This window comes from Rousettus aegyptiacus, unplaced genomic scaffold, assembly GCF_014176215.1.
Source record: "Rousettus aegyptiacus isolate mRouAeg1 unplaced genomic scaffold, mRouAeg1.p scaffold_m13_p_2, whole genome shotgun sequence".
NCBI classification, from domain to species: Eukaryota; Metazoa; Chordata; class Mammalia; order Chiroptera; family Pteropodidae; genus Rousettus; species Rousettus aegyptiacus.
Window position 1 is genome coordinate 75306159 of NW_023416295.1, and position 23468 is coordinate 75329626.

General features: G+C 32.7%; 1 protein-coding gene across 28 annotated transcripts in view; it reads right to left on the reverse strand.

The window, feature by feature from the left end:
* R3HDM1 (R3H domain containing 1) overlaps positions 1–23468 on the reverse strand; it is a 161077-nt gene that overhangs the window by 45916 nt on the left and 91693 nt on the right. For 13 of the 28 annotated variants that reach the window (XM_036237730.1, XM_036237723.1, XM_036237726.1 and 10 more), the window contains 4 exons: positions 21676–21824; positions 18222–18323; positions 15687–16010; positions 9575–9698 (listed from right to left, as the gene is read on the reverse strand). In XM_036237730.1, the coding sequence (XP_036093623.1) occupies positions 9575–9698; positions 15687–16010; positions 18222–18323; positions 21676–21824 (699 nt within the window). The remainder of the gene's footprint in view (positions 1–9574; positions 9699–15686; positions 16011–18221; positions 18324–21675; positions 21825–23468) is intronic. The other 15 variants (XM_036237745.1, XM_036237739.1, XM_036237746.1 and 12 more) reach the window with 2 other exon arrangements.

The following is a 23468-nucleotide window of genomic DNA, read 5'->3' on the forward strand; positions in this document are numbered from 1 at the left end:
CCTAATTTATTTATTTAAATCTTGTATTTTTTTTTTTTTGATGAGTTTGATTAAAGGTTTATCAATTTTGTTTATATTTTTAAAGAACCAGTTCTTGGTTTCAATGATCTTTTATAGTTAAATTTAAAGTATTTTTTAGACTTTATTTCATTTACTTCTATTCTGATCTTTATTATTTTCTCCCTTCTACTCACTTGGGCTTTGTTTTTTCTTTTTCTATTTCTTTTAAGTGTAAATTTAGAATGTTTACTTGAGATTTTTCTTGTTTCTTAAGGGAGGCCTGTATTGCTATGAATCTCCCTCTTAGGACTGCGTTTGTTGTGGGTCATTGTATTTTCATTTTCACTTGTCTCAAGGTAACTTTTAATTTCTTCTTTGATCTCATTGTTAATCTATTCACTGTTTAATACATAACTTAGCTTCCATGTGTTTGTGTATTTTTCCATTTTTTTTCTTGTAATTGATTTTTAATTTCATACCATTACGGTTGGAGAAGACGCCTGATATGATTTCAATCTTCTGATGTTTACTGAGACATTTTTGTGGCCTACTATGTGGTCTCTCTGGGAAAAAGTTACATGTGTACTTGAAAGGAATGTATATTCTGCTGCTTTGAAGTGAAATGTTCTAAAAATATCAATTAAAACAAGCTGTTCTAGTGTATTATATAAGGGTGCTGTTTCCTTGTTGGTTTTCTGTCTGGAAGATCTGTCCCCTGGTGTCAATGGAGAGTTAAAGTCCCCCATTATCTCTGTATTACTGTTGATCTCTTCCTTCATTGCTTTATTCTACATCTCTTAAAACTCTACAGGTAATATAAAATTCTTATTAATTTTTTTCTCATGGTTTGTGTATGCCTAAAAAACTAAAATGGTGTGCTTTTTAAGGGTAAAATTAGAAAGTTTAACATTATCTCCATTAAAAAAAACAAACCCAAACCTCTATAAGCTATGACATAGCTAAGCCAAAAAAGTAGGCACTTGATATTTATACTCACTAAATAATAGGGAAAAACTCTCTTAACATATTGGAATCAAAATAATAAACACTTCTACACAGAATCAGGAGTTTACTATGTGCTGACAGGCTGACAGAATGACCAGTTTTCCAATGTCTACATTTAGTTGAATGACTTCTGAGAGCAAAACTAAAGTTTTAAGGTAACATGTTTATAATTAGGTTAAACATACTAACTGCCTTAATCCTAAGAATACAAATCACCTGTCTGGAATTCATGACTCATTCCATTAAGCTTCTCACTGAAAAATGCACAGCAGTTGATAGATTTCATGTAATTAACCTCAAAGTGCTTACTTGATAAGGAAGAACACAGAAGTATTTTAGTTCATATCTACTATGTAAAGCTTGAAATGAAGGTTTTATTTGAACATTTCTGAAAAAACTAGACATTAAAATCCTTTAAAAAAAGCTTTATTTGATTATAAAATAGGTTTTCAGGGATGAAAATTTGAATACAAAAAAGAAAAACATTTAACCCCAAATTCCTATGCCTTTTCATTTAGAATACTACATAATTTTCATTTCTTCGATGGCATAACACAGTAATATTAGTAGCTAAATTTACATGACATTTCAGGCACTGTTCTAAGCACTTTACATATGCTAGCTCATTTAATGTCATCAATCTCATGAAATCGGTACAATTATTTCCATTTTTCAGATGAAGAAATAAAAGCACAGAGAGGTTCATACCTTGTCCAAAGTCACCAGCTGGTAAGTGTTGTAGCTAGAATTTGTATACAGCAGTCTGATTCTAAACTTTACCTTTCTCGGGAAAAATGTTGAAGTAGAAAGAATACTCCAGGGACACTGCTCAAATAAGCAGAACACTAAACACCTGGCCCCTTTCCATTTCCTGAGAATTTTCATTAACGAAAACTTTTACTGTAGTTTAACATATCTAAGTCTTAAGAAAAATTTAATTATAGGAAAACAGAGAATTACTGTAAATAATCAACCAGGAAACTTTTTTTCATTTGAACTGAAGATTATTTGTAAGTATAAGCAATCCAAATTAAGAATCAGAGTGAAAGGTTGTTGAGCAGTTTGTCCAGATGGTAGCTATATGAACTTGGACACTGAAAAAAGACCAGGTGTCAAAGAGTTTACGTGATCAGCCAATAATATCCTCTTTCTGGGAAGGACTCTTTCCTTCACTTGTGCCCACTGCCAAGATATACTGTGACGTCTGCATTTCAAGGATACACTTGCTTGCCCCTATTATAATTAGATTTGACATGTATATAAAACAACTGGGAAGGGGAAGAGGAGGCTCAAATGGTGGCATATTTCAGGTTCCATGTCTCTTGGTCTGTCTCTCTAATGCCCTAAGTATTTCCACGTCAATCTCCAATGTTCTTCTTTGGGTTTTAGCTTCGCTATTCTGCCGAATGTCTTTGCTCAAAGGTATATTCTCTGTTGCAATATCCCACAAGAGATTTTTCTCTAGCAGAATTTTCATATATTTGGCTTTCTTTTTCACAAAGGTGAGTTGCTTTGCCTAGAGGTCAGACTTTACCCAGTGGGGCAATGCCAACTTTAACTTGGACACATTGTGTATGAGAGGTATGTTCTGTATCATGGGTGAAGTCTTGAAGTTCTTGTGAAGCAATGGCTGTTTTCTATACACTGAGTAGCTTTACATTCATTTTTATATTCAAGGCAGAAAAACCCCCTCGATTTGACCCACAGTGATCAGGAAGCTGTTAGAGCCTAATGAATCTTTCTAAGGTTATCACAGATTTTTTAAAAAAAGCATCATTTAATGTTTGATGCTCTGTATGACTGATACCCCAGAAGGAAAATTCTACTGGCATTAGGACAGGTACAAAAACTGTTTTTTTTTTTTTTCCAGAAGTCAAGATGAGATGGTTGATCATTCATTCTAATCATTATTACAAACAAACAACAACCTAGTAACTGTTACAAAATATATAATTTTGGAGTATATGCTCCGAAGAGCAGAATATTAAAAGCTGCAATAAGATTATTAGAATTTTTCAAGTGATATAAAGCCATGGGATCTATGTTGGTTAAAATTGCTATAATCATAAGCAAAACTAGAAATATTCAGTTGGAAAGCACTAAAAACCCCAAAATACCCAGAACACCATTCTACTAATCCAGTTAAAGATAGGAAGAACCTTACTATTGTCTATGTAAGACAAAATTATTAATAATTTATTAGCTACAGAAATAAAGGGCCACCTAAAGACAAGCATGCCTTAATAAAATTTATGCATACTTCCTTAATAAAGTTTATATCTTAAGGAAGTGTTCATGTTATTTACAAAATCCTCTGAACCTGTGTTTGAACATTCAGGATGCTGAGCATCAATTGTTACAGAAAAGCACTTAAGAGAAGTGGCATGGTAGTTCAGGTTCATTATCTAATTATTCAGACAAAGGAAAGGGAAGTTGTGATAGTTTTGAAAGTATAGTTTGAAGACTGCCAAGTATGAGAAAAAAATCCAATGATCTGGAAAAGATGGAGAAGGTTGAAGATTAGGAAGGATGAAGCAGATTCCTAGAGAATGAAAAGTATCATTACGTTTAAAAAATACTACCAGAAGAGATCCCCAGTATCCTGATGCTCACTATACCACCAACTTGGCTACTACCTAAATTATTCTTTCTTCAATAAAAAGTGTTTCAGTATATCAGAATAATAATAAAAAAAATCCTTCCTGTGATATATCTGGATTTAACCTAGAAGTTAGGGGGAAACAAGTTATCTTTTACAGAAATTTGTGTCAATATTGTGGAAAAGCATCTGTTTTGTAATGTAAGCAATGCCTATTTAAGTGATATCAAACAAGACAATAAACGTCCAGATCTCAATATAGGTGTTATTTAATACTGCCATTCTCCTTTGTTAAAGGACTGCACTGTTCCAATATTATTCCATTTCTTCCAGCACTTTCAGAGAAAAGCACAATCGATTCTGCAAGCTGAGAGAACTAGGACAATATAAACTGATGGCTCAGGCACTTCCCTGGAGGGCTCCAAAGAATATTCTATTTTTAACTCTCGCTTCAACAGAGAACAAGAAGGAAATACAGTGTTCAGCAGAAAAGTATTGCCCAGGCTGTAACAGGCTGGTTTTATTTTATATAGGTGATCTAAACAAGCATTTATGTTAAAGGAAAGCATTCTTAATGCAGAGTAGATATAATCAGAAAGAAAATACAAAGAACTGAAGAACTGCTTAGTTAGAATAGTCATAAATCTAAGATTCATTTAACGGTATTATTAAATTTTTTCGAGACCAACTTATATAGCAGATGCACAGCGAGGGCAGGTTTTTGTTTTTATTTTGATGCCATTTTGCTAACTTGAAATTTATTGCTAACTAGGTATTTACAAGACAATTTAGAATAATTGTTTCCATATCATTTAAATCTCAAGTTTGTAATCCGGGTCTATTTTAGTGAGCAGATAAGTTCAATTAACGATAGCCTCTTAGGTGAATGTGGAAGAAGACATAGTTGGCAGCACACCTTCACTACTCTTTCTCCTCTATCACCCTCTGCTCTCCTACTGCTATGCCTGAAATAAACATAATACAAACACACACAAAAAACAAATCTAATAAAAACAGCCACCTAGAAGTTAAAGCTCACAGCTATTTAAATGACAGTCCTATGGAAGAGTCTATACAACTCAAGGAAATCTATGGGTACTTACCAGGCACATTTGGCTCCAGATTTCAGTGGCGGCAGGTTAATGGAGAAGGGAAAAGGGAAATAGGTGGATTTGTAGGTGTTATACAGTGTCTGAATCTGTGCTGGTCACACAATACTAAGAAATGCTCACGGAATCAATGAAAAAACAAGGATAACCAGGGCCAACAACCTAATAATATAAATACAAAATTCCTATTACTCTACTCGAAAGTTGTCAGTAAAGTAACAGACTTTGTGCCTAGGGCCCCCCTTTTAACATAGCTAAATCCTTTATCAATATCAGCCTTCTCCTGTTTATCCAATAATGGCCTTTCTTCCTCGCTTTTATTTTATGTCCCAGTTACTTTTAAATTTGCACTTTGCAAATGTTGCTAATATTCTGTGCATCTTACAGACTGTTTATCCTAAAATGTTCCTCCTACAGTGCAGTTCACCAGGACCCTACCATAGGCCACTGGTAATAAAGCTTAATCGGTCTTGAACCACGTGGTTCTAACTTATTTGAAAAGGTAAGACTGAAGATATAATACACTGATATTCTTTGAATTTATCAACTAGTTGCAAAACTAAAATGATATCTAGTTTTACAGAGTCATTTTGCTCCCTACATGCATATATCACAGTTTGGGGAAAAAAAAAACAACAAAAACCCAAAACTGAATTATATCCTTGGGCATAGCCCAAGTAGCTGCAAATACTTTTAGGTATCTTATTTGATGGCATGCTTTTATGCATAATAACATTCATAAAAAGTTATGTAGCAATAGGAAAAAAAGATGTATTTGACTTTTGCTAATGAGTTTGGCATACTTAAGACATCAAAATTTTAGGAAAAGCTCCAACCAAAATCAATCTGCCATCTAAATCTGTTTCGAAAAAGAAGTTAAAGCAAGAGCTTTCATAAATTTTTAAAAGGTAATTTACATTAAGCCAAAGTTGTCACTTAAATTCAAATCCCTATTGCTGAGTATGATGCATGATTAAAAGCCATTACAATCAATGGAAAATATAAGCAAATGTTAATACTTTAATACAGCATTAAAAAAGAAAAAAAGAAAAAAAAAAGCAGTGGAAACCTGAGTAAAAAGAAGCCAGGAAGCAGCTGAAAAAGAGACCGGTTCACTGTGAGAAATGTAAACCTCTCAGACAGTGCTACGGCCCCGAATCCAACAGCTCAAGAACAAGGCCAATTATTGCAAAATATTAAACATACATGGTGAAGGTGCAAACTTTTCAAAAGAGTCATAAGAATGAATGAAAGCAGCTACACAGAAAACAGCCAGGGCTTTGAAAGCCTAAAATCTTTGCTATGATTACTACCTGCAGGAAAGGTTTCTTTATAGTATACCAAGCTCCTTATACGTAGTATACTTTATAGCATTCAAGCTGTAAGTTTTATGATAAAGGGTTAAGGTAACAAATCCTTATTATTCCAAATGGTAAGTAACCAGATCTTCTGAAATTGTTGCTTAAATGACTCCAGTTCTTGATAGTAACTAAACTATGGTAAACCAATTCTCCAATATTCTACATTTCTGAACTAGAAATGACTCACCTAAGATAGACACATAAAATCATGGAATTTTAGGGTACACAGGGGCTTCGACAGACAATACAGCAAAACTTCCCTACTTTGAAAGTGAGTACATTGAAACACAGCTTTAAATGATACACTTAATACCAGTTAAAAACAAATAAGGGCTCTCAGGATTTGACTTCTATTTTTTTCTTTCTTGTTATTCAACACATTATCTGAAAAGCCTTACGTAGCCAGAATTTCTTTTGTGGATAGGGGTTGACTCAATCTTGTTTTAAATGAAATGTTTTTAGTTTCATATTTAAATAAAAGATTTGTATATTCATTCCTTCCAGTAATGTTAGCACTGATTTCAATTCAGTACCCACAATAGACTTCAAGGTTTATTGTCAAAGAAAACCAATAACTATTGTGGTCCTCTGATATATGCATAGATGGAAGACCAAAGAATTTTATCTTTGAGATATTTCTCCAACTTCCTCATTGCTCCCAGAAGGGGAAAAAAAAAAAAAAAATCCTATATTTTATTGTTCATACCCTCCCTCATCTTAGAATACTTGATTAGATGGATTTGTTAGCTGAGGGTAAAATTTCTTTAAATTCATATACAAATATTTAAAAATTCTTTGTGCTTTAGTGAAGAAAAATTATTCCAAATCTATCAATGCTTTCATTATTTGGTTGAATAATTTGTTTCACCTTTTTACATAATAAAAGAAAATAATATGCTTGACTAAATGTTGTTTGACAAGATGAAAATAAAAAATGTGAAAATTTCTACTTTTAATCAGATTGAGAGAGTGGAATGTAGGGAAATATAAGAAAAAAAGAGGAAAAATCAAGAAAGTATGATGTGATATATATACATGTATACACACACACACATAAAAATATAAATTACGGAGTCAAATATTGTTATTCATCTGTGAAAAAAATCAGAAATAAAAACTGCCTTGTCCATCTCCCAGTGTATTTTACTTTTCTATCAGGGTACATATAAACATAAATGCACACTTTTCTGTAAGCTTTGACATAAAAAAATAATCATCAGCTAACTACAAAAAAGTCTTTTAAATTGTAACTTTAAAAAATTTTCAAACCCTACAAATTCTATAAAGTGGTTCAATATAATTACCAACACAATACTTGGCACTGGCACTACCAAACTTTTCTTTAAAGGGAAATTTCTATTGTACTTATTAGTATAAGAAATTATGCCCCTTTTATTTTTCAAACAAAATGAAATTCAACTAACCTAAGCTGTAAGAGGATACTATATAAAATAACTAGAAGGACCAACTCTAGTTATAAAGTGTTATTTTATGACTTACTCTATGAGTCAAACACAATGTCAAAAACTATTCAGACGTTTGCTTTCTGTGCCTGCACTATTCAGATACAATCTAACTTACTGCTTCCTTCCTTCTCACCATAACTAGCAAATTAAAAAACCTGAATTAAAATATGACTGATGATAAACACACGCTGTCACACAGATATTTTGGCTGTCAATTAGAACTGTCATTTTCAGCTGTTTTCCATTAAGTGGGAATATTTTTTACAGAGATGCATTTGTACAAGCATATTGGTCCAACCTGTGATTAAAAGTTTTAATTTTGTATGCAATTTGACAAAAATTTAGCCATTAAAAACAACAAAACTAATAAGCCCACATATATATGGAACAAAGGATCTTTGCTTGCCCATTAATAGTGTATTGATGAACTAAATTAGTCACACACAAGGTATCTGAATGGGGAACATGAGGCAAATTTTTTTATTATCATGACATTAGCTATAATCCATACTATAATTTTGGAAGAAAAAATTTAAAACAAAGACAGTATGAAAAATCAGTAATAGGCCCAGAAAAACTCAGAAAATAATTGCTTAAAGGATAAAACAACAATGTATTCAAGCTAATGAGCAGTGTCACAACCAATGTTTTTATGTATAAAGAACAACTTTGGATGCCCTTCAAAATTATGGTATTATACTAGTTTATATTATAAGTGGACTATATAATTAAACTTCAGGAAAACCTGAAATTAAAGAGTCATATTGGAGACAGAGGACAAATTCTGAGTTGGCTAAAATGACCAACGTTTGTACTTAACATCCTTTGGAAGAACATCTGTCACACATACAATACAGGGCCAGCAGCACACAAAAGGAAGAACTTAAATACTAAGTCCAAGACACCTCCTAGGAGCAACAGATTAAGGATCTGGAAGTCCCTTGCAGGAATGATAAGTAAGAATCATACGTTGTAAAGGAAGCTGAAAAGTCTCTATGATCAATGAAGACTGCACAAGTGAGGAGAAGCAAGAATAATTCTCATTAGACTACTCAGTGCAGATGTCTTCCTCCTAAAATTGCAGCACTCCTTAAGAGTTCCACATAATATAAAGAGCAAGAAACTGCCTAAGTAGAGGTGAAGGGTTATGTGGCCTGGGTAAGTCCCACTGACATAGTCTGAGAGCCTCCAATGGTGACAAGCAGCTAAAAAGCCTCCAAAGAAACCAATACAATTTCTATTTCAATACCTAAAGTTATGAAAGGCTGAAAAAATACCTTATTAAACATCTGGGGGAGAACTACACATCTAGGTAGGAAGAACAGGGAGAAATGAGTTCAGTAAAATTAATAAGACAGCTTTATAACTGTGATCAACTGTTTTCATTGAATGCTTAAAGAAAAGAAAATTTGAAAGGAGCAGAAGGAAAATCTTTCATGTTTTAATATATTTCATGCCTAGTATTAGACTGCATTTGGTTTAAAAATACCTTTCACTATACAAGTAACAAACTGAAAAACAAAACACAAAAAAGATGCATAAGAACATTCCTTTTAAAGGCATTCCTACTGAGGTTTACATATAAAAAAAAAATTTCACTAGGCTAAAGTTCTCAATCAAAGTTAGGTGATTTTGGTTAGCTGTTCAGGAGACATCTTAACTTGCCTTGCCTCTCTCCTGTTGTAACCACGGGTGGACTACCACGCAGCAAAGAAGGCTTCAACTACAATGGCAGTGAGCACCAGGAAGCTACTCACCAAATAGCTTGGCTTGGTACTATCTTCTCATCATGGCTCCCAACCCTTTAGCATATAAACCTGACAGTGTGGTATTTTCTGGCAGGTGCTAAGATTTGCCCACTCTTTTAATTTCACTGGTTTGCATATTCATCTATAAGCACATATCTGAGACCCTTGATAGACTAAGGGTAGCAGTATCTTCATATATCAGTATCTTAATACAATACTGAAATAAAGCAGGATGAAAAAAAAATACTCACAGCTAAGAGTTAATGATCTCAGAAATACTACTCACCTGTCTGCTGTGCAGGCTGTGGCAGTGGTTGGTTTAGATGTGAACTGTAATGGACAGAAGGGACTGGGCGATACTGAGGCTGACTGGGGTGATAGTGGCCTGGAGCACAATAACAGGCTGGCATCTAGGATAAATATTTAGGAAAAAAAATAAAATTTCTTGTAATAAAAATTTTTTTCTGTGAGGAACATCAGAGTGTAAAGAGTAATAATTCTTTCCAACACGAATCATCTGAAAACTGATTTTCTTAGCTTTAAATTTAACTGAAAATTGTTTAAAAAATTTCAAACATACAGTACATTTAACAAAAGACACCTACCAATATGCCTACCAATTAGATTTAGTAGGTTTTTTTGGCCATATTTGTTTCAGATTTTCCTTTATCTTATAAAACCAAACAGTACTGAAATAACTAAATGCTCACTCCAACATTGCTTTGCTCTACATTCCACAGAAAACCCATTATCCTGTAGTTGGAATATATATCATTACTATAAATGTTTTAAAACTAGTATCATGCGTGCGCACACACACTATACACACACACACATATCTGTTATCCATACATAAAATTATGGAAGATTTTAAAAATTTACATTTATGGTACCCTACTATAACTTCATGAAACTTATTTTTCAATTAACATTGTTTTGAGACTATTTTGGTTGAAACACGTACCGCTAGCTCGTTCAATTCAACTGATAAACAGCTATCACTGTATATATGTCAGTATAACCATTAATGCACAGTTGAACTGGTTCCATTCCTTAATTATTCTATTTCTAGTACAAATTAAAATGCCAATACAAATTTCATTTGTCAATTATACCTTAATAAAGGTGGGGAAAAAATGCCAATAAGACTAGCTTGATTTGTGGTTCCTTCCAGAGCTACTAATACCAGGTTTGAATTTCTTTTAATCTGATCCAGGTTGGAGTAAAGAATAAATAATCCTGTGATGTAGAAGTATGTGGTGAATTAAGTTTACTACGTTCATGGGCTCTTTCAGGCCCTATTCTTCTGATTATGTCACTTCTAAAAGAAGTGAGGTCTATGGAGATCTTAAGAATGCCCATTTATCTGGAAACCAGCCAAGTACAGAATTTCTAGATCAGTTATAAGCCAAGAATCTCCTAAATTTACTGTAATATTCTTCTGCCTTTGAAATATTAGACATAATACATATATGATCCTTTAATTTTTCCTGGAGATATCAACAATCAACAAATGTTTCCTGATTTCAGATCTTATCCACTATTAACACTCCTCAGTATGTGTGTATGTGTATAAATAATATTTTTTTCTCTTAAATAAACAAAAGACATTGTTTAAGGCAAAAATTATAATACTATTTTTGGTTATAATGTATACATGTAATATATACAGTACAAATGATGGAGAGTAAATAGAATTATACTGCTAAAATGACTAGTATATTTTACTTGTGGTTTCATATGAACATGAAACAGGTTGTGAAGAGCTAAAGATATATATTATACTCCCTAAAGAAACTACGCAAACAAGATTCAAAGGGCTATAACAATAAAACAATAAAAATAAAATGACACACGGAAGATTTCAGATAATACAAGGCAGGAAAATAAGCGGGACAAATGGAAAACAAATAGCAATGTGGCATACCTACATCTAACCATGTCAACAGCCATATTAAAGATAAAAGAACTAGATGCTCTAACCAGAATGGATAAAACAGCAAAAACAAATTACATACCATATGTAAAAGACATACTTTAAATATATGGGTTGCAAACAATTTTGAAAAAAAAAAAAAAGAAAATAACAAAGTTGGAGGACTCACACTTCCTGATTTTAAAACTCAGTAAAAAGACACAGTTAATAAAATAGTGTAGTACTGCTATAAGATAAAACTACAGAATTGTGTAAAAGTTAGAGACCAGAAATAAACTTTTACATGACTGGTTAACTGATATTTAACACAGGTACTAAGACTATTCAATGAGAAAAAAAATAGGGTCTTCAACAAACGATGCTGGAACAAATAGATATATACATGCAAAAGAATGAAATTAAACCCTTACCTCAAACCATATATAAAAATTACTCAAAATTGTTAAATGATCTAAATATAGGAGCTAAAATCATAACACTCTTAGAAGAAAACAGGGATCAATCTTCATGACTGTGGATCTGGCACTGGATTCTTATATATGACACCAAAACCATGAGCAACAAAATGAAAAAGTGGATCTAGTGGACTTAATCAAAGCTAAAAAATCGTCTGTGCATTAAATACATTATCAAGAAAGTAAAAGGACAATCTACAGAATGAATATATCTGCAAATCACACATCTGATAAGGTTTCAATATCAGAAGTACATAAAGAACTCTTAAAACTGAACAAAAAGACAAACAATTTGTCTGGAAAAAAAGGCACCAGGAAAACAGCTGGTAGTTCCTCAAAAAGTTAAACATATAATTACCATATGATCCAGCAATTGTACTCCTGGGTTTATACCCAAAGAAATGAAAACAGAATCTCAATTAAATACATGTGCCTATATGTTCATGACAGCACTACTCATAATAGGCAGAAGGTGGAAACATTCCAAATCAATGGTTGAAAAGATGAACAAATTGTGGTATATACGTACAATGGCATATTATTCAGCTATAAAAGAAATGTACTAATAACATGCTACAATGTGGATTAATTCTGAAACATAACATTAAGTCAAAGAAGCCAGATGAGGAATCTAACATATTGCATGATTTTGTTAATATGAAGAATTCAGAATAGGTAAATCAATAGAAATAGAATGCAGATGACTGGTTGCCAAGGGCTGAGGGAGGTGGGGTGGGGAGAATTGGCAGCAACTGTCTAATGGGTACTGAGTTTTTTTCTGGGATAATGAAAGTATTTTGGAACTACAGAGAGGTGGTGGTTGCAAAACATTGTGAATGTACTAAATGTCACTGAATTATTCACTTTAAAATGCTTAATTTTATGTTGTGTGAACTTTATTTTAATAAAAAACAAACAAACAAAAAACAAAACCAAAAAACACAACACAATCATTATAGAATACCAATTCTTTTTAAGCACACATGGATCATACCCCAAGAGACTATATGCTAGAACTTAAACAAATGGTGCTTTGATAGAAATTTATACCATTAAAAAACTTATACTGAAAAAATAAATAATCTGAAATCAATGATCTATGCTTCTACCTTAAAAACCAGAAACAAAGGATAATGTTATATCCAAAATAAGTAGATGGAAATGATAAAATAGTTTAAATAGTAAGTGAATAATAAAATTAACAAAACCTTCAGCTGTTTTTTCAAGATCAATAGAACTGATAAATCTCTAGTTCAATTAGTAAAGGAAAAGAGAGAAGACTGAAATTACTAATATCAGGGACGACAGAGGAGATACTGCTATTAACCCTAAAGATTCTGAATGTATGATAAGAGGATACTATGAGCAACTTTATGCCAATACATTTGACAATATAGCTGAAACTGATAGAAACTACCAACTTTGATCCAAAAAGAATAAGAAATTGGAATAGTTCTATATCTACTAAAAAACTGCATTTGTATTTTTAAAATCTTCCCTGAAAAAAATCCCGAGTCCAAATGGATTCATTAGTGAAGTCTAGCAAACATTTAAGAAGCAATAACAGCAATCCTACACAAATTCTTTTAGAAAATAAAGGAACAATGTTCAACTCGTTTTGAGGCCAGTGCCACCCTGTTACTACAACCTGAAAAAGACATTACAAGCAAACAACAGACCAATATCCTTCATGAACATATATGTAAAAATCCTTAAGAAAATATTAGCAAATTGAATCTAGCAATATATAAAAAAATACTGTATCATGACTAAGTGGGATATGTTGCAGAAATGAAAGGTTTAGCATTTAAAAGTCAGTCAACATAATTCATTGTGTTAATAAAGGAGAGAAAAATCACCTCAACAGATGCAGAAAAAACATTTCACAAGATTTAATATCCATTTAATATTCATGATACTCTCAGTAAACTAGGAATAGAAGAAAATTCCCTCAACCTATTAGAGGGCATGTACTAAAAAACCAACACATAATAATATTACAGTTAGTGATTAAAGACTGAATTCTTTCTCCTAAGATTGGAAAAAAGGGAAGAATATGTACTTTTAAAAACTTATCTTTAAGTTAATACATGAATTCTATGGGATAAGATATTTGCCAGTGATACATCTGATAAGGGGTTAATATCCAAACTATATAAAGAACTCATACAATTTCACAACTTAACTCCCCCACCCCCCAAAACAAATGATCCCATTAAAAAATGGGCAGAGGACCTAAATAAACATTTCTCCAGAGAACAGATGGTAAACAGATATATGAAAAGATGTTCAACATCACAAATTATCAGAGACATACAAATTAAAACCACAATGAAATATCACCTCAAACTTGTTAGAATGGCTATTATTAATAAATCAATGAACAAGTGTTGGTGAGGATGTGGAGAAAAGGGAACCATCGTGCACTGTTGGTGGGATTATAAATTGGTACAGTACTATGGAAACAGTATGGAGGTTCCTCAAAAAATAAAGAATAGAAGTATACCTTATGACCCAGCAATCTCATTTCTGAGTATTCGAAGAAATACAAAACACTAATTCAAAAAGATATATGTATTTCTATCTTCACTGAATCATAATTATAACAGCCAAGATACGGAAGCAACCTAAGTGCCTATCAATAGACAATTAGATAAAGAGAATGGTACATTTATACAATGAAATATTACTCAGCCATAAAAACAGTGAAATCTTACCATTTGCAACAATGTAGGTGGACCTAGAGGGTATTATGCTAAGTGAAATAAGTCAGAGAAAGACAAATATCATAAATTATTTCACTTATATGTGGAATCTAAAAAACAAAACAAAACAGAAACAAACTCATAGATACAGAAAACAAACTGATAGTTGCCAGATGAAAGGGAGGTTGGGAGAGTTGGGCAAAAAAGGTGAAGGGATTAAAAAGTACAGACTAGAGGTTACAAAACAGTCATAGGGACGTAAAGTACAGCATAGGGAATATAGCTAATAATATTGTAATAACAGGATAGATGAAACTGATACAAACTACCGACTTTGATCTAAAAAGAATAAGAAATTGCAATAGTTCTATATCTACTAAGTATGGTGTATGGTGCTAGGTGGGTACTAGGCTTACTGGGGAATCACTTCGTAAGTAATATAAATGTCTAACCACTATGCTGTACACTCGAAACTAATGTAATATTAAATGTAAACTGTAACTGGAAAAAAAATGGATTCTAGGTATTTTACTTCCCCTTGTTGTGTTGAATATATTTAACACTGGAGCCCTTAGCTATGCAATAAGGCAATAAAAACAAATAGAATACATATAGAATGGAAAGAATAATGTATACCAAAATGGTCTATTTAGGCAATCCTAAGTAGTCTATTAAAAAAGTACTAGAATAACTGAATTTTTAGAAAGTCCACAGAATACAAGATACATAATAAAAATCAACTTTGTTTCTATATGTCAGCAATTAACAAATAGAAAATGAAGTTTAAAAATAATCTCCATTAGAATACTTAAAAACAGTAAATACTTTGGTTATGTATAATACGTGTAATACTTGTATAATGAAAACCACAAAACACTGTTTAGAAAAATTAAGGAAGATCTAAGTAAATGGAGAGAGATAACATGTTCCTGCACTGGAAAATTCAATAGTGATAAAATGTTAATTCTCTCCAAAATGATCTATTTCTTCTCAAAATGCATCATTTTATTTTTATAGTGCATTTACTTTATTGTTTTTCTTAAGTTAATTAAAACAAACAAAAAACAACCTCTCAGAATCAAAAGGAAACTCAAAGATCACATAAGTTTAACTATCCAACTTGTCTACTTGTCATGTGGTTATCTTGCATGAACTTCAAAATTGCAAAAGAAAATGATGACAAGCTTTATTTATACAATCTCACAAATTCTTCCCATGTGAAATTAAAAATAAGCTCTCTAACATTAACTTATCTTAAATGAGAGGCTTTGATAGGGGAAAAAAGATGAAAAAGTGATGTACCTGTGGTGAGGGCTGCTGAATATATCCCTGCTGCTGGAGCACAGACTGGCTGACATGATGACCAGAAGCAGAGTAGCCAGCAGTAGGGACTGGTTGCCCAGGTGGCAGGGGAGGGGGAGGAGGAGGCGGAGGGGGAGGGGGCGGGGGAGGAGGAGGAGGTGGTGGCGGTGGTGGTGGAGGAGCTGCTGTCATGATATAACCAGACTGCTGTGGGGACTGAAGAACAACAGTGGACTGGAACATGGTAGCATGAGGGTCAGAACCATCTGCAGATGGCTGGCGGGCAAGACTCATGTGGCTAAACTGAGATCCAAGGGTGTCCTGCTAAAAAAGGAAAAAGTCAAATCAGTAAGCCTTCCAAACAATGACCAAACTTATCTCTTATGTTAATTAAAACGAAACAAATATGAAGAAAATTACTTCATATATTTTTAGATGAGTTGCAGTAGTATATTCTATGGAAATCATATCTACAACAGAAATGATTTAATAAAAGAACAGCTTCAAAAAATTAGAACTCTAAGGCAGGAAGGTAGGAATATTACAATGTTGTCATTACAAATTATTTATAAAATACATGTGATGGAAATGTATAGCATGCAGAAAAGAATACAGTATCACAATATCTCACAATAATAAATTAAAAAACACTTATATAAATGAAGATTAAAGGCACATTAGGATGTGGATGTGAAACTGAACATTTATTTGTATGATTAACATTTTCTAAAAGGACTTCATATACCAGGTAACTAGCAAGGCACAGGACTAATTACTTTTCACTTTAAATCATCGCCCCTCTTCCTAGAAGGCAAGATACATCTTTGTATCACCTATCATATCTAACAAATATAGCAGAAATTAAATAATTAAAATCCACCCACCCTGGTCTTTTCTTTAATTTCTCAAAAATAATTTGGCCATGAAGTCTATTCTTCCTTAGTGTTTTTCAGTCTGTTCTTTGAGTCAGATGTTAGACAAATGTAATCTAAATGACAGTTTCCTAATGCTTTTGCTACTTGGTGAGCAGGCAATGGTGCCCAGTCAATATTGGGCTATGATTTAGATGTCATCTGACAAATGTTTCCCAGACTTAACAAAAGCATACAGACCAGTTCTGACTAGTCTAGATAGTATCACTGAAATGAAACTCATAGGGTTAAATGGAATGCCCCTGCTGCCAAGGAGCCACAGATTGGCAACAATATATACCACATTTTGCTAAGAGGAAAACAGTGAAAAAAGTTACGTAAAAAATTGTGGACTTACTGAGTTGTCATATCTAACTTGACATGTCTTCAATTTCAACAGTGTGCTGGTTTTTGCAAAGTAAATTAAGGCTATACAGAAGGGACTAAAAAGGGGGAACTTGATTTAATGATTGAAAATATATGGTTTTACTCCTCCCAAATGGCTGCTCTGACATATTCTAGTACTATTCTCCTAACAAAATAATATGGCCAAATATTTTCAAAAGAGATGGCATAAGTATGCACTACCATTAGAGTCATCTTGGCCAAAGCTATTTTCTTATTCTAGTGATCTGCCATTTTTCAAAACATTTTTGAGGCTTTTATTCTATTCTTTTTCATGTTGTCAACCTTCTCAATGCTGACAAAATTTCATTTTTTTTCAGACTGGAAGTGAGTTGTGAAAATCATTCAGAGCTAAAGCTGGTAAATAACGTTGCCTTCAGCTCAAAACAAAAGTGCCCTCAATAAAACAAAACGTTTCTAAAAAGTGTTGAGTGACTTTAAGAGATAGCTTGTAATTTAATGGGGAAAGAAATTTCAAAATGTGATGCTATGTAGTTTGAGAAATAACAGCATCACCGGGAAAAGTATGTAGGCCGTTAGGGAGACTCATGTTAAGGGAAAGAAACTATTTCATGTTAGGCACTATGCAGGAGGTACTTTAACTTTATATTGCTGTCTCATATGCTTAGTGACTAAAGAAGGTCACAGAGCACACATGGTAGTAGTGCAGCTGAGCTCTTATGAAGAAGTATAACTTGGGACATACTTTAGATTAAAGGAAGTATCATTACTTTACAGTCACAAATTAAGTAGCTAGAGATCTTCCTTGAAAATATACTTAGGAGGAAGTCTTATGTAGTTGTAAGCTTCAGTTCACCCTGATAACTGGTACTAAGCCTACTGGACCTATGGCACTGGGGAAAGAATAGAAAGTTTAAACCCAGATGAAAGCTGCCACTCTAGGATTGTAGAGAGCTGCACTGACCTCAATGAGAAAATCAGTTAAAACATGTTAGGACTAGAATAATCAACCTGAAGATTATTTCATTATGCAAAGGAAAGAAAAGATTAGGATTTATACAATCACTGTAATAAGCTAATATAACGAATATTTTATGAAAGAGAATTGATTTCTAATACAGGTTAGAAATACTTTTTCAGTATATATCCTTGACTTAAAAAAAATCACAAAAGATCATATCACATTAATCACATTCACAAGTCTTTATCACACATCCACCCACAGAAACAATGCAGGAGGTAGATAGAGATATAGTACCACGGAGTATTGCTGGGTGGGTGAGACTGGCAGGAGCGGGGATGGGTAAGGGGCTGTAGAGTACTGAACAGGCTGTGAAGAGGACTGCAGAGGACGAACAGGCTAAGGAATAACAGGTTGGCAAACAATGTTAATGTCAGAATAAAATGTTAGAAGAACTGCATAAAATGGAAAGTTACACTTTTTTTGGCAATAGCTTAAACTACATTTATAAAGTAATCTTAAACACAACACATAGGAAACAACAAAAACAAAGCTAAATGAAGAATCTCTACGTAGTAAAATTTTTGAGACTATACCTATGCTTAAATTTAATACATAATTAGAAATAATTTTTTTCATAAAAAGATTAGATTCACTGAAACAAGTAATTTAGATGTTTCAAATCCTATTTTCTAACCGAGACCCCTGGTTAAAGTCGGCAAAATCAAAACCAATTAAATCATCCTTACTTCCTGGTTTGATGAAGGGGCAGTTCTATTTAGTTATATAACACTAAATAATAAAAGAAACACTTCATTTATTATCAGACAGCAATAACTTACATAGCATCTTTGCCAACTGCTCTATTTGATAATGAATGATGAGATATTAAATTTTGGTACCCAACTGCTTAACTTTTAGCAGTTTTTAAAGAAAAATGTACTGTGGGTACCATAAAGAATAAGAGCCTAAAGAAGAACACATACTTACATAAAGGTGCGCATGCATGCACCCGCAGACTCCCCAACAAATCCATCTCTTTTATGTATGAAAGATAAACACATTTTCTTTTCTAACTAAAATTTTTTATTAAGAGAGTATATATTAGGAGCTGCAAAACTAGTTACTTGAATTTTTTTTTTTTATTAATGGAATAATCTTGCATTTCAGGAAAATAGAGGTTTTATGTTTTCCTGGGAGCACTGAAAAAAATAGGTGTTCTGAACATGAAAAATGTTTTAATTTTTTCTAAATCTTATAAAATATAGCTGACTGTCCATAGGTTGACACTGGCATATGATTTAGTTTCCTAATCTTATATTTATACAGTTTATTACAAAGGGGGTAATATACATATTGGCTTAAAGACTATTAGAATCCATTTTATCAATGGTATTCAGGCTAAGGTAAGGTAAGTGGCCTGTGCAGAACCATGTTAGCAAGCATTGGAGGAATCCAGGTAATTTTATCTAATAAAAACTCTTATTTTTGATATATATGTATACATGAATCTCTTCTGGACAGTATTTCCAGAGAGAATACTTTAAAATTTCAAAATAAACTAACTGATTAAGATTGCCTAGAGAATAAGCTAAATAAGGAAAATTCTTATGACAATTAAGACATATGACAATGAGTTGCATTTATATCACAAGATCAACACAACAGTTTCTAAAATTATAAAAGGCTTAGTTTAGAATCCCACACACAAAAAATCTAAAGCAAAAGTACTAAAAAGTAAAATTTGAAAGATCTATAGAGTAGCCACTGGTTCTTCACTAACCTCTCAACTAGAAATCAGCAAGCTTCCTAATGGATGACAGCACATGTCGCAATTACTGAGGTTTTAGAACTTCCAAGTATAGGCTATTCGATGTGTTATTAAGTCAGAAACAATTAAGATGTAATTTTCTCCTAGACAACTTGACCTACTATGTGTCATATGAAACAAAAGCTTTAGTCTGCTGGGGCATAAAGAGTACTATGAGTACCAGGAGTATGAATTAATGTCTCTGACAGGGTGTCAAGTAATAATGAGAAAAATGCGGGCTAGAAGATTGGCTGATCAAAGTGAAATTCTGACACCACTTAGAAAAGAAAAAGCCTCAGCACTTCCTTTTCCTACATAAATTGCCACTGGCTGCATAACCACTTAAAGTGACTGGTTTTAAGAAATGTAGCCCTTCTGCACGCTTTGGAAAGCACGGCATTATTTTGTTTGGTTGTCTGAAATTTCATGGATGGATTATCTCAGTGTGCAAAAGATAGTTACTGAGTATCATTTGTTCGTCAATTCTCTATTTTTGTAGCTGCTGATGAATTACTAGAAACGCTTGAAGCAATGCCAGGAAAATCAGTTGTGGAGTTTCATGCATATCCCAAGATTTCAAATTATAGTCCATTAAGGCATTTTTTTCTAAACTAAGCTTCATACACTTTCATTTAGGATTATCTCATAACTAAATCAAAGTTATTTCAAAGAGATTTATAATGTGAAATATATAACCACAGATAAATCCTTAAAATTTTTGAAGCTGCCAGGCTAAAGTTATTTTCACTGAATGAAATGAAATGAAATCAGTCCTATAAAGCTCCTAGTGCAATAGACAGTGCTGCAAAAACAACCACATGATAGCAAAATGAAAGAAAAACACTTCAGGACCAAGTTGAATGAAGCCAAGGCAGAGAACAGGGAAGGAATTTTATGTAGCCTAACATGTACCTGAGTGTATGTAACCAAATGGGGTTGGGAAGCGGATATGAAAGCCTTTGGAAATAGTTTTAGGCAATTTCCTATACATACATGAATTCAAATTTATAGTCTCAGAAATGCATCAAAAACCTAGAAGTCTTACTTTAGATAAACTGCCTTGCCCAGTATTAGGAGTCATAATTATCAGAGGAATAATTATTTTCATGACTTTCAAAACATTTGATAACTTTATTAACCTGCTCATGTATTCTTTACCCCTGTAACACCAATAACTTGAACAAATATTTCAAAAATGAAATTTTTCCAGTTCAAGTTTATCACCATACTTCTTTCACAAGAATTTACTTTGCATGTTTTCACCAGTGTATTATTTAGATGGTCTTACAGGAAAAAAGAGGTGTAATTAACTGTACAAACTGTCTTTACTATGTTACACAACCTTCAAAAGACAGAGTGAAATAAAAGATCACACTGGTATAATCATGTTCTTCAACGATAAATAGCACATCTACAAGGAAAAAGCCTGAATGTGAAAATGCATGTGTAAACTCTAAGTATTTAAACAAATTCAAGATATTGTTAAAAGTGTTTTTGGGAATTTTAACTCAGGATGTTTTTGCCTCTTATCTCTCACAGGGTAGTTGAGTTGAGCAACTCAACTCAGTTTCTTCAAACTGCTTTATCTGTTGAATTTCAAAAAAAAAAACCTCACTTTGCTCACTGGGATAACCAACAACCTTAGTTTTGTTTTTATTCCTCTTGTGCATTTCTTGCTGTTTTGAAATAGGATAAGATACCACACAGGCTCGTGAAATACAAAATTCCCTCCTTTTCGAAAATATTCTGCATTTATTAGCTGAAAAGTCCTTGAAGTTAACCTCTCTTCCTACCAGTAGTGAATGAAACATCACTGGTGAAGAATATTAAAGCTCTAAGAGATACTTACGTGGGCTATCTCAATTATAATTAGTGAATTTAGTCCCAAATATACAAAGGCAGGTGAACTTATTAGCATTACATAATCGTGGGTATGTGCACCTGTGAGAAAATGTGATTAGCTGCTTGCTGAGGTGGTGGGGGTGGCAGAGGTGGCTGTGGAGGTCCAGGCACTTGGGTTCTAACTGATTGTTGAGTCATAGGAGGGTTATACACAACCGGACTCCCATCTGGGTTTATGAAGGGCTGACCTGAAAAATTAAAAAAGGAGAAAAAAAATCATTTACAATAGAATTTGAATGTAGGTAATTCTACTAATAATTTACAATACATGTCTAAATCCTCACTCACAATTTTGAAGCCTCAAGTTTCTGAAAGTTAAAAGATCTTAGCTTGGGAAGCATAGTCTGACCTTATATAAGGGTATTGTTTTTATTTCTCCCATTTGAAGAACATTCAGAAATTTTGCTGCAATGTTTTACTATGACGGTGCTAAATCTACTAAAGTTATTTTATAATACATAGTATTTTCTGAAAACTTCTGAATTCTAAAATACATCTTGCTCAAGAGTTCAGTAACAGGATTATGGTGCTTTAGTACTGTAATATTTGTTTTAAGAAAAAAAAGCTTGACTTGGGGATACTGGAAAATTATTAATTAGCCTCTATTAAATGGTGAAAAATAGCTAATTTATAGGCCACACTGCATATATTTAACTAATAAAATTAAAACTGAATAAAAATTAAAATGGTTAACAGCTTCAAATTTCAATGTGGGCTTGACGGCAGTGTCCTTATTTTATAGCTTCTAACTTGTTAAAAGCTGTAAATGATTTTCAAATGCTAAATCATTTTCTAAAGTATCTTTTTAATTCCAGTGAGGTTTATTCACAGGTTAGAGAAAACTTTAATATTTATTTTGAGGCTTTTTTTTTTTTTTATTGATCACTAATTATTGGGGGGATATTTTAAGTACTGAGTAGAATAAATTTTACTTACTCTAGACAACTTTTTATTATAATAAAAAATAATAGTTTTATTGTGGTAAAATAACCAACAGAGATCAAAAGAAAATAAATCCCCCATAATCTTATAGTTAACAATTTGGTCACCTTCTTCTAGATTTTTTTTCAATGCACATATAAATAGATTCAAAAAGCAAAGAGGTCACTTTTAAACTCATTTAAAATTAAGAATACAATTCAATTTCAGGTTGATTAGCTTCTCACTCTATCATTCTCTACTCAATTAAGTCTTTCATGTTATCAACAACATATTAATGTGTTTTGAATGAAAAATAATAGGAAATATTAAATCATCTTATATCCTGCCTAGGAAATCAGTAAGTTCAGTAAAATAATAAACCTAAAAGATATAAAGATAACTGTTAAGAAAAAACTGAATTTCTGATGTCAGTTATTTACGCTAATTCAATTCTTATAATAGAGACAAATGTTTGAATACTTTATCTCAAAAAAAGAGATGCAAATAAAATCTGAAGGTAGTGAGTTCCAAGCCATGGTTTTCTCTACAACAAACAAAATGAACATTCAGAGACTCTAACACTTGCACCTGTATCCACCTTGCCCAACTACTATGAGGGTCATTTGACTATATCGACTAAGTCAGTAAATTTTTAAGGAAGGTTATCAGATGATTTAAAGTTGTTTACGTTATCTTACCAACGATTGGGCTATGTTAGTTGGAATGGTGACCTACGCTTCTTGTGATGTTTAAAAGATCACATTTTCTCCATATAAGTCATTTTTGCCAATGTACATAATGTATTATGATTTCATCTCTCCAGGACTGCTTCCTTAACTATAAATGGGGATTTAGCCTAACTAACAGTGTTGTTATGAAGATTATAATGTATTTAAAGCACCTACTACAGT